Source organism: Canis lupus, chromosome 7 (assembly GCF_048164855.1).
Source record: "Canis lupus baileyi chromosome 7, mCanLup2.hap1, whole genome shotgun sequence".
NCBI lineage: Eukaryota > Metazoa > Chordata > Mammalia > Carnivora > Canidae > Canis > Canis lupus.
In genome coordinates, this window is record NC_132844.1 from 7,109,495 (window position 1) to 7,122,204 (window position 12,710).

General features: G+C 35.7%; 1 protein-coding gene across 5 annotated transcripts in view; it reads right to left on the reverse strand.

Moving 5' to 3' along the window:
* AFG1L (AFG1 like ATPase) overlaps positions 1-12,710 on the reverse strand; it is a 202,865-nt gene that overhangs the window by 117,475 nt on the left and 72,680 nt on the right. For all 5 annotated transcript variants that reach the window (XR_012033744.1, XR_012033745.1, XM_072831862.1 and 2 more), the window contains exons 5-6: positions 12,369-12,499; positions 2,958-3,057 (exon numbers count right to left, since the gene is read on the reverse strand). Coding sequence is in view for 3 of the 5 variants with exons in the window: in XM_072831862.1 (XP_072687963.1) it covers positions 2,958-3,057; positions 12,369-12,499 (231 nt within the window). In the remaining 2 variants the exon portion in view is untranslated. The remainder of the gene's footprint in view (positions 1-2,957; positions 3,058-12,368; positions 12,500-12,710) is intronic.

The following is a 12,710-nucleotide window of genomic DNA, read 5'->3' on the forward strand; positions in this document are numbered from 1 at the left end:
AAAAAGTATTAAGTAATTGATGTCTCCCTAAAATAAGAATTCCTGTGGTATACTATTAGACAGGGGTCTAAACTTGGTCCTATCCTATTTACACATTTTAATTAATGAGTGACTGAAAATATAAAGGCATGATTGCCATTTTATAAATGTCATAGTTAGTAGGGATAGCTAAAAATAACTTGTTAGAATGATACTTCAAAAAGATACAAATGTAAATCAAATATAATCAAACATAAATCATAAAACAGAACCATGTAGATAGACTAATAAGTTGAAATGTAATAGGAAGAAAAAAGAAATCAACTACACAAAAATAGAATGAGACAGAGCTAGTTTGACAGTGGCTCACAAAGTAAGATCTAGGTGATAACAGACTGCAAATTCAATGTAAGTGACATGGCTTATTAAAAAAAAAAAAAAACTCATACTATTACATTGCTCTTTTCAGGTTCATTAATAATAAACTCCAAGTCACTAATGCCAATAGTCAATTCCCAACCTCATCTTCACCTCTTAGCAGCATTTAACAAGGGTGACCATGCATTCCTTTCTACACTTTCCTTTTCCTCTCTTGGCACTCTCTTGGTTCTCCTCTTCCTTCACAGGATGCTCTTACCAACTCCCTTTAGTACCAATGACTCCCAAATTTTTATCTCCAGTCCAAACCTTTCCACTGAAATCCAAACTCTTATATGCATCCGCCTCATCATTAGAGAAACCACTCCTTCCACCTTCTTACCCAAATCAGCTTCTATAGTCTTCCCCATCTCAGGAAATAGTAACTTCATCCTACTAATTGCTCAAGCCAAAACTTCTTGATCCTTATCTCTTTTTTTTTTTTTAATATCCTATATTCACTCCATTAGTAAGTCCTTTTTGGCTTTGCTTACAAAATATATCCAGAATCTGACTCCTCTCACCACCTTCACTGCCCCATCATTTCCCCTCAGGTTTGCAGCAATGCTCTTATAAATGGTCTCCTTACTTCCAACCTTGAAATCTCAACCCTATGATCTATTCTTAGTATTGCAACCACAGAGAGCTTTTAAAAACATGCATTCGTTCAATATTCATTCTAAGACTACTGAGGATCCATCCACGTTCTAGGCACTGTTTGGGGTGCTTAGAATTTATCTGTGAACAGAAGACATAAAAGACGCTACCCTCACGAATATTTTACACCCTAGAAGAGGAGAGAGAAAAAAACCATATAGGAAATAAATAAATTATATAGTAAGTCCACACATAGAAAGAAAGAAAGAAAGAAAGAAAGAAAGAAAGAAAGAAAGAAAGAAAGAAAGAAAGAAAGAGAAAGGAAAGGAAAGGAAAGAAAAGAAAGAAAAGAAAAGAAAAGAAAAGAAAAGAAAAGAAAAGAAAAGAAAGAAGAAAGAAAGAAAAAAAAGAAAAGAAAAGAAAAGAAAAGAAAAGAAAAGAAAAGAAAAGAAAAGAAAAAAGAAAAGAAGCGGTGCCAGGAAAAAAAAGGGGGGGTGTTGCAGATTCAAAAAGAAAGGTGGGCAGCCTGGGTGGCTCACTGGTTTAGCGCCGACTTCAGCCCAGGGCGTGATCCTGGAGACCCGGGATCGAGTCCCACATCAGGCTCCCTGCATGGAGCCTGCTTCTCCCTCTGCCTGTCTCTGCCTCTCTCTCTCTCTCTCTCTCTCTCTCTCTCTGTCTCTCATGAATAAATAAATAAAATCTTTAAAAAAAAAAAAAAGGTAAGTCTAGGCTTCATTAGCAAAATAACTTTTGAGTAAAGACCTCAAAAAGGTAAGGACTTAGCCATGCAGAGAACTGCTGGAAGACCATTCCAGAGTAGAAAGATATTAACATTAAGAATGTATAAAACATTAGTTTTGGTTCCTTCAGCCTTCAGTTGACCACATTACAGGCTGAGAGATGTAACATTTTAAACTTGTTTTTATCTAAATATTACTTGCATTTTAATTCTTAAGTAATAAGCCACCAGTACTTCTTTAGAGATAAATTAAGGATTAGAAACTACATATGCAGGCAAGATTTAAGTCAAAGATTCAATTAGGAGTTTTTTGTCTTCATTTCACTGTTTCTTTTATGGCCTCTAAAAAGTAATTTAAAAGGCTTGTGTTTCTGAGAGAAAGAAACTAAAGAATTCCATAAAAATCCGCTTTTTGCTCCTTTTCCTGCTTCTGTTTTCGCTAGGACCTGCTCCCCGACTCCACTTTACACATGCCACAGAATGCAAATAGTGTATGTCCTCCTTCTAAGGGACACAAAGTTAATGATTTCTTCAGAATAAATAACATCTAAGGAAGGACCAGGTGACAATGACTAGATAAAGCTGTCATGTGCATATTCCAGACCACCAAAGCTAGACATCTCAACACCAGGACCCCCTAGCTCCAAAAAATAATACCTGGGCCTCATCTTCATTCTAACCGGTTCCTTGATGCCTGAAAGGACACATACACTATGCCATGGTCCTTAATAAAAAATCTCAGACCCTGAACAAAGACGAACTCATGCTCTTTTCCTTTCCAACTTTTTCAGTCACTCTGTCTGTATCTGCTCTCTCTATATCTTCAGTAAACTCTGCTCTCACTTCCTGTTGACTTATATTTAATTTCCATCCTGAACAAAGCTAAGGACCCTCTTGGCTGGTCCTACAGGACCCCTTTTGGGTCCTCCCTCAGACCTGGCCTGCCAGCATCATTTTTTGATATGAACATATGATATATCAAATACTTAGAGAAAAACAGCAAGTTCATCAAACACAGGAGATCACATGGATTTACCTTAAGAATATAAACATTTTTCAAATACAAATATCAACTGACTTTTAGATTGTCTGTTATAAAATTAATCATATGCAAAGTTATCATATTTATTAACACAATAAGATGAGTATAAAAACTATAGATTTTTCAAAGCTTGTTAGTTTCCACCTAATTGGATGAGACTAACACAATGTTTGTTTTTACCTTCCGGTGGCCTGTTGGATGTTGCCACAACGACGACCCCATTTTTGAACAGATTTTCAAAAAGCTGTTTCAGAATCATGGCATCAGCAATGTCAGTGACCTATGGACAACAACACATTTGTTTTATTTTAATTTCACTTCTGCTCTAACAAATTTGCTAATGGCTTATCTCTCTCTCTCTGTTTTGTTTTTTTTTTTTTAAGGATGGAAGTGAATTCCAAGAGAAAAATTCTAATTATCATCATGAAGAAAAGAGTAGATAATTAAAATCATGAAAGACTGTATGGTAGTCTTTTAAACTTGACTCTTTTTTGCAAGCCTATCATTTCTACACAAATTATCAAATGGTTCGATGTTAACTTCTTTTATAAACTACAGGTGGAAAGCACAGATAATTGTCCTAAACATTTAGGAAGTCTAATTAATTAGAGCTAACATGACCAAATCCCTCCTCCTACTCCTATCACAGACCCCGCACACCAACCACACCCCCCAAAAAAAGAGAAGAGAAAAAAAAAAAAGAAGAAAAAAGAATAATAAACGAGCTGATTGATATTTCTAATACCTTTCTGGCAAAGGTCCCTGAAAAGGTGACTTTAAATGGTTATGGCACTTTAGAAATAAGGACAAATAGCCAGTGAGACATAATCAGCTGCTGTTGAAAATAGAATGATATGACATAGATACTATTGTGCAATTGTTGCACAAAACAATTCAACAGATGGCCCATCACAAAAATAAGCAATTTCATTGTTCTTTTTAAGTGCCTTCTATTACTGTCCATGAATAATCAAAAGGCACTGCAGTCACTTCCAGCACAGCCAGCCTCTGCTAACCTTCGCAAACACAAATATTCCTTCCATTAGGAAAAAAAAAAAGAAGAAAAGAAATATCTTACAAGAATGGTTCGTGCAGTTCTTTAAAATATTACTTCTGACAAAAGCAGAAATGCATAATATAGATAAAACCATTCCATCCAAGTTATAGAGATACATACAACTATCTTTTCTAAAATTTTTTAAAATCCACAATTAACAAGTAAGCTTAATAACTTCTTAAAAAGCTCTTTAAAAATCACAAAGAAATAGAGGAATTAAGGAGGGAGGGAGTTGAATTCAAAAACAAATGTATAGTGAAGGTAGATATTAATCACTGTACCTTCCCTTATAAATATGATAATATGGGTTTTAGATACTTATGTAAAAACATTTTGATCTTTAATAGTATTTTAGAAAATTTAATAAAATTTGTTTTATATTCACAAAATATATCACACAATAAATATCACATTGTTATTTTTCAACTATGTTAGAGCTTAAAAACCGGAGGAATTCTTTCAAATTAGATCAAAATACTGAAAGTTACCAACTAAGTGGTTGTAACACAACAAACCACCACCCAACCTATACAGGTCTACATCTCTTTTCTCTTTTCAGCTGATGTTTTATGCCAAAGTTTTATTATTTCTTTCCCACCTGAACAAAAAAACAAAACAAAACCAGGAAATAGGGACGTGCAGATCTTTCTTTTACTGTCTCAGGCTATAACTTTAAAACATTAACTAGAAAACTACTGAAGATTCCTTAAATTAAAAAGACTTCGGGAACTTATGAAGTGGTGATTAAAATGAAAAGGAAAGTCGGACTATTTAATTATTTAGGAAAGTGATATTATTTAATTTGGAGCTTAGGATCACTGTCCAATTTTGCTTCCGCAAAAATACTCACAGAGAAGGCCCTTTTCAAATGCTTAAACACCAGTGGCATTTCTGATGAGAGAACAAACAAGCTTGCAAATTTTAGAAGCAAGTGCACTTTTAAATTGGGTTCCCAATACACTGACTTTCAAAGAGAATGATTGCAATTAAAAGTTGCCCAATTTTGGAAAATAAAAATAGCCATTGACTATCTCACTAATGTTTTTGAAAAAAAATTAAAAATAGCTTTTGCGTCCTATGGTTTAGAGACATGAAGAAATCTTCAGCTTATATAACACAGTGCAAAGTTTAAACTGGGAGTTGAAGAAAAGCAAAAAATAAAGACTTGTGGTTGGGTCATAAATTGTTGTTTTTGTATTACAAAATGCTTTTGCTCTATCAGAGTAAATTAACTTGGAGAAGCTATGGCTAATTAATAAAGCAGGAGTCACTTGGGGTAGCCGGGTGCCAATGTGTACTCTTTTGATCTTGTCCCTGCACTTGTTCAGCTTTGCTGGGGAACAGTAATTTTACAGTATAAGTGAACAGAAGACAATTGGCCACACATTCTTGGAGAGTGGGCTTTTTCAGCATCCAGCATTTCATTACCACCAGGAACAAAAGAGAAGGCTACAGATTACCAATAAGGGTAGTCTGCTAATATAGAGAGGGGAGACATTTCATTAGCATTAAAGAGAAAAGATTTTTTATGACCTAGAGTTGCTTTCCATTATGACTCACTTAAGTAAAAAAGAAAAAAAAAAAATCTAATGGTTAATTTACATATGTAAGTGCTCGAGTCTCAGTCACACACTGATTGGTACAGTGCCATGTAATGAGTGACAAACATAAGCATGCATTATCAGTAATTAGTATTAGCACAAAAATAAGCACCTATTTTTTATTAGCAGTTTTTAATAGCTTTCCTGTTTTACAAAAACGGTCAAAACTATTTTTTAAATGATATTGATAGCTTATGGAGGAGAATTTTGCATGATATTTTGCTCATCAGAATTTTTTTTTTAGACCATATTAGTAAAACATCTATCCAGTGTCCCTAAAAGCGACAGGAAGAAATAACATTTTTTTAAAAAAATCAGTTTCCTTTAGTATTATTCTTCAGAATCATAGATGATTCAACAAAAAACATAAATATTCAAAGTCAACATAATGAAACCCTAAAGAAAACTTTGAGGAAAAGCTACTCTTTTATTTCAGCATAAAACAATCTACCAAGACAAATTTCTCAAACAAAATTACAGTATGTTTGACACAACAGGCAAAACTGAAATGCCATACTTAGGAAAGATGACCAAGCTAACAAGGAATACATTCTGCAAATGTATTCTGAATGCTACCAAAACATAATTTTAAAATTCCCCAAATTCAAGAGTACATATGTTCTTGTTTTTAAGCAGCAATAATTCTCATTCAGCTCCCTAGTAAGATAAATATTATATTAATTAACATCACCTAAAGGCCAATAATAACTAGTTAAAAATCAAGACTACTAATAGGATTCAATTTTAAAAGTGAGGTGGTGATTGCAGACATGATTGTTAAGAATAAAATGCCTAAAAAATTATTCTGTAGGGTATCAGCAATGTATTGCACCAGGATTAATAGGCTTAAGGATAATTTTTAGATTCTATCATTTAAAATATCTACTAAAAGCCTATTCAGCTCCAGAGCCACATGACACAAGACATCATATACCAAAGAGAATATATAGCATAGCTGTTACTACTAGTGAATTAGAGCACCAATGATCAATTCAAACTAAGTTACTAGCTGTGTAACCCTGCACAAGTTACTTAACTTCTCTGACCCTTATTTCTTCAATACAATGAAAGTAGTAATAATTATCTATCTTGAAAAATTGTTATGATCCTTATAGTAAATTCTTATAGTAAAATAAGAAAGTAGTTAGCTATGATTATTATCTGTGTATGGTATATATATGCTAGTTTAATTGTATATTATTTATATGTAGCTGAATAGAATTTTAGCTGTAGATGGAATGGTACATAGGATATAGTACAGTAGTTAAGAACATAGGCACACAGTACTCAATAAACAGTAACTAATGTTATTACCGAATATACATAATAGATGGAATGTAAGCATTCCAATAAATGGCATTATCTAAAACAGATAGTACATAAAAGATGGATTTGGGGACACCTGGGTGGCTCAGTGGTTGAGCATCTGCCTTCGGCTCAGGGCATGATCCCGGGTTTTCGGGATTGAGTCCCATATCGGGCTCCATGCAGGGAGTTTGCTTCTCCCTCTGCCTATGTCTCTACTTTCTCTCTGTGCCTTTCATGAATAAATAAATAAAATCTTTAAAAATAAATAAATAAAATAAAAGATGGATTTTACTAGCTAGTAAACATAGTAAACAAACAGTATTACTTAAGGAATACACATTCAAACAATGACATACCATTTTTCATCTATTAAGTTAAACAAAAAATGTTAATTCAGAATGTTGGCAAAAAAAATGGTGGGTTGTTAATTAAGGGAAATGGGTCTTAGTTGGGAGACTGCCTCAGTATATATCGTTTGGTATTAAGTTCTATCCATTCATTCTTTCACTCACTATTATTCATTCGCTCATCCTCAAACACTGTTCTAGACATTTGAGATACATCAGTGAGCAAAATAAAGATTCCTGCCTTCAAGTTTACATTCTTATGGAGGAATATATATAATAAACAGTAAATATAATAAATAATATATATATATGCAGAGGGTGATGTTGTTTTAATGGTTTTTAAAAGGACAGTAAGGGATATTGATTAATGACAAATCACAATTTTATAAGAATAGGCCTTGTTAAGGCAATAACTGAGCAGAGATCTGAAGACGTGAGAGACTCTTTGGGGTCTCTGGGGGAGACTGCCCCAGGCAGAAAGTTCAGTGGGAAGGCTCTGCTTGTTTGTTCTAAGTTGTGTGGATGTTGGGAATCAGTGCTGCTGCAGCAATATTTTGGGGGTATTCTTTTACCCGCCCCCCCAAATTTTAGAAAAAAGGGGCAAACAGAGATTTGGACTAGAAATAATCCAGTTTTGGTGTGCTGGAAGAGCTTTTCTAAGACCAGTAGAAGACAGTTCAGATATTGAAACTAGGAGATGCAGGTTATGCTTAGTGATCACCTCTGCCCTTAGGGGACATATTCTTGCCCTTATACTCCTGCTGTCTCTGGTTCTTCTCAATGGTGGGTATAATGTTGATAATTGGCCTTTTCTCACATGCAGTGTAAATTCCAGGCTTCAAGTTGAGAATTGTAGAGGATATAAAAGAGCAAAACTACTAACATTTTTCATCCTAGGACATGCAGGGCAACTTTGTTCAAAAGCAGAGGGCTCTCATGTTGTCAACTCTAGCATAATAGAATACTACATTCTAGTAGCACTTGCGATCATATAAAAGTAATCAAGTTGATATTCAGTCTTGTTTTATCATCTCTGCATTTGTGTTCTTCAGAGCCCTGGTGGGAAAGAAGCATTTGGTATAACACCCACTATAAGCTATGGTTCCCTAATCCAGGAAGAAAATAGGGTTGGAAATTATTTGCAGTAAGTAAGGCTGAAAGATAGGAGATAAGATCAGAGAGGAAGCAGAAAGGCTTGAGTAAAAGGAATGACACTATCTTATTGTATTTCCACCCCTCTAACTCCATCACCCCCAGCGCGCGCTTGCACACACACACACACACACACACACACACAGAGTTTAAGCCTTTTTTAAGTTGGGTTTTCTGTTACCTATAGTAGAAAGCAATCTACGAGATACAGCTCTTTGCTCTTTGGTCTTAAGTTCATCAGGTGATTCTCCTTCCATTGGAGGTCCTGGATTTTATATGAAGGAAGGTGACATCTCCTCACAGTACTATTTATGCTATCTTTTACAGGCTATAGGGAAATCCCTCCTGATATAGCAGATAGGAGCAAAACATGAACTAATCCATCCCCATCAAGACTGTTTGCAAGAAACAGGCACAGGAAATTCAGCTAAAGAAAAGGGGTTTACTTGAGACTCCAAGATGTGAACAGCACTGATAGAACCTGCGGGGAACTGGAGCTAAACACAGGCTTAGGAGCTGAGGTAGCTCTGGAGAGCTCAGCAGCTGTCCAGGGAGCAGCCTTGTAGTCCTCCCCCTAATGGGATTCAGTTATTTCCTCTGTCTCTTTGTTCCTGTTTCATTATTGTGCAGGAAGTGCCTTCAGTGCCTTTTAGCTCAAAGACACGAGACAGAGGATATGATTGGCTCAATCCCCAGGGCACATCACACAAGTGCAACGTTGTTGGCAAGCTTGTGGGCTTGCTACTCATAGATCAGATGTCCAGACATGGTCCATTTGACTGTGGGTCACATGAGGTCTTGCAGTATGGGATAAGGCTCTTTAAATAAGGCAACTGGGATGGATGAGTAAACAAATGAATGAACATCAAACCAACTCTGGCTGGACACAGTGGGTGATGACCGGTCCATCACAACCACTTTCTCTTTGTTAGCAAGCAACTTTCAAGTGAGGGTCCTGTCTCCCCCTTGATCTTCTTTATACTTAATACATAATTTGAAAAATCACTTTTATTGCCTGCCTTTATACTTAATACATAATTTGAAAAATCACTTTTATTGCAAGACTCACTCATGTGGAACATGAGCATCCTGAGAGTTGCTTTTGTTTCCTTCTTCTCAATCATGCATCAACATTCTGAAATCTGAACTCAATGGAGAATGCCCAATGCAACCAGAGATAGTTCTGTTAGGGTCTCACTATCAGGGCAACATTATGATTTTCATGGGTCCTAGGCACCTTCTACCTTCATGAGCCCCTTCCTCAATTAGAAAATGCATTTGAGGGATCCCTGGGTGGCGCAGCGGTCTAGCACCTGCCTTTGGCCCAGGGCGCGATCCTGGAGACCCGGGATCGAATCCCACATCGGGCTCCCGGTGCATGGAGCCTGCTTCTCCCTCTGCCTGCGTCTCTGCCTCTCTCTCTCTCTCTCTCTCTCTCCCCCTCTCTCTCTGTGTGACTATCATAAATAAATTTTAAAAATTAAAAAAAAAAAAAAAAAAGAAAATGCATTTGAGGGACGCCTGGGTGGCTCAGTTGGTTAAGCATCTAACTTCAGTTCAAGTCATGATCCCAGGGTCCTGGGATTGAGCACCACATTGAGCTCTGCATTGAGCCCTGCTTTGAGCCGGGTGCTCAGCAGGGAGTCTGCTTCTCTCTCTCCATCTGCCCCTCCTCCGCCCCCACAGCTCATGTGCACACATGCTCTCTCTCTCTCAAATAGATAAAATATTTTTTAAAAATGCTTCTGAAAATGTTTATATATATAAATTGTATTTGATGACTGAGTTGGTATAAAATATATATAGATACAGGCTGAATTCATTATGGTATATTCGTTTTTTTTCTACAAATTTTAAAAGAAATTAAAATATTCTCATGGGGCCCTGAAAGTATCATGGACTCTAAGTACTATGCCTACTACACCTAATGGGTAATTTGGCCCTGCTTGCTATTAATCTTCTCAGGATCTCTTTGCATGAGCAAATTTTCATCACTTCCTAACCTTCTTAAATAGTCTTGCCAATGTCTTCATGTCACAGAAACAGACGGATCTCTTCTCTGACTGTTTTAAAATTTACATTCTTTAAGTTAAGGGTAATGATTTTTATATGATACCAAGGAAACTCTGATGCCTCATCTATGTGATGAATATGGTGGCTATTTTACAGAATTAAATGCATAGCTATTTTATAGATATAAAAACACTTTGTATACCATGGATCATTTTACAAAAGTTCGACTTTTGTAAAAAAAAAAAAAAATCTAACTTCAATGCTTTAATAAAAAATTTAACTGTTAATTCAATTTTATTTAGTGATAATGTGATTAAGAGACTCATAATGAGAAAACAAGAGAGATGGTCTTCACTAATTTATCACTGACTTGTTGTTGACAGCATAACTGTTAACTCATTACTATTTTTAGAACTAAACAAGGCCCTTCTCTTTCTGCAACACATTGGTGCACTTAGAACACTTCTTCAGGGTAGAACATTTCTTCCCCATAAGCCTTTCTTCTGAAGACCTTTGCAGTTCTACAATACAAAAGGTGAATGTGAGGCTGTCTTAATATGACTGCAAGGAGAAAAAAAGATTCCTCCTCCCCAGATGGCTCAGTGTAACACCATTCCTGGTGAAAATTCTTCTTTCTTACCTATCAGAAATTGAGACCATTGTTAGATAAGTGTATCAAGTTGCTAAAGGCGACCTATCATGCCTCATTTGGGATAAATGCAACCTGGCCATCTTATCTTCCCATCAACCCAGGTTTTTAAACACAGAAGAACAAGAAATAACTCTCTACGAATTTAAATGCATAATTTCAGAGAATCTTAAAATTGTAAGAAACTTGATAATTCAACTAGGACAGTTCCCTCACTTCATCACAAATATGTTTGTGAGGCTTAAATAAGATGTGTGACTCACCCAGGGCCCACCTCGGAGTAGGCACAAAACAAATGCTAGCTTCCTACCCCTTGAAAGTTCTCTGGGCCTTTATTCTAAGCAATCAGACACAGGAGTTTATGCACTCAGCTCCAGAAATATTATTCAAAAGCTCTGGGTGTGAAGCCCTATTTTTAAGCTTATATTCAATACTTGTGAATTTTTCTATTTTCATTCCAATAATCAATTGCTCTCATAGTAAGCATTATAGAAAAATCGACTATCACATTTCAGAACTACTAAAGATAGTAAACAAGGAGGGAGTAATTCTTAACCTAGAATATCTATTATTATGATTATTATTATTATTATTAAGCAATGGGATACAGAAAAAGCATAAGACATGATATTTGCCTGCATGCCATATTTGTTCTCATAAGAAATAAAGATCTGGGATGCCTGGGTGGCTCAGCGGTTGAGCATCTGCCTTTGGTCCAGGGTGTGATCCCGGAGTTTCAGGATCAAGTCCCACATTGAGCTCCCTGCATGGAGCCTGCTTCTCCCTCTGCCTATGTCTCTGTCTCTCTCTCTCTCTCTGTGTGCCTTTCATGAATAAATAAATAAAATCTTTAAAATAAAAGAAATAAAGATCAGAAAATAACTTTTTACCACTTTAAATGTGCAGTTTCAGAGAATCCTAAAACTAGGAGAAACTTGGAAAATTCAACTAGGGCCAACTCCCTCCCTTCATCACAAATTGGAGGCTTAAAAGAGATGTGTGAATCACTTGTTTTTTATATAACATTTTTTTAAAAACCACAAACATCTTTAAAGACATTATTTTGTAATAATGATATTATCTCCATCATGGTATAGGCAAACTGTAACTCCATTGACTATGATATAGGGGTAGGCAAACTTTTCCTATAAAAGAATCAGTAGTAAATATTTTAGGCTTTGCAAGCCACATATGGTCTGTGTGGCATTTTCTTTATCTTTTTCAAAAGACTCTTTAAAAATATAAAAATCATTCTTTTCTCACTGGTAATACAAAAGCAGATGGGCCAGATTTGCCCTGTGTGGGCCATAGTTTGCTAAGCCCTGGACTAGACAGTAAAATAAAGTCATAAGAGGTAGCATGTCAAATCAATCTATAAAACAATGATAAAATCAGAAACAGAATTTAAATCTTCACATGTCATTCAGTATACCATTCTACATCTATGAAACATCTGTACCTTACCTGAAACTCATCGAAACATAAGAGACATGCTTCTTCACTGATTTCTTCAGCTATGGGAGCTATTGGATCATAGGATTTAGCCATGAATCCTGGCTTCCTTTTTGGTAAACTCTTTTTAAGGCGGTGAATTCCTTTAATGGATGCAATTAAACACAAATTGAATGCTGTATTAATAGTACATTTTAGACAACCATAACAAATCTTTTAAATCTGTAAGTGAAACCTTAGTGTGAACATAAAAAGTAAGTTTAAGTGCCACATAAAATCAAATGTGATTATTGAAAATTGGTTGCATTCTTTCTACCTCAAAATAAGTTGTTTGCATCTTAATACATTCCCATG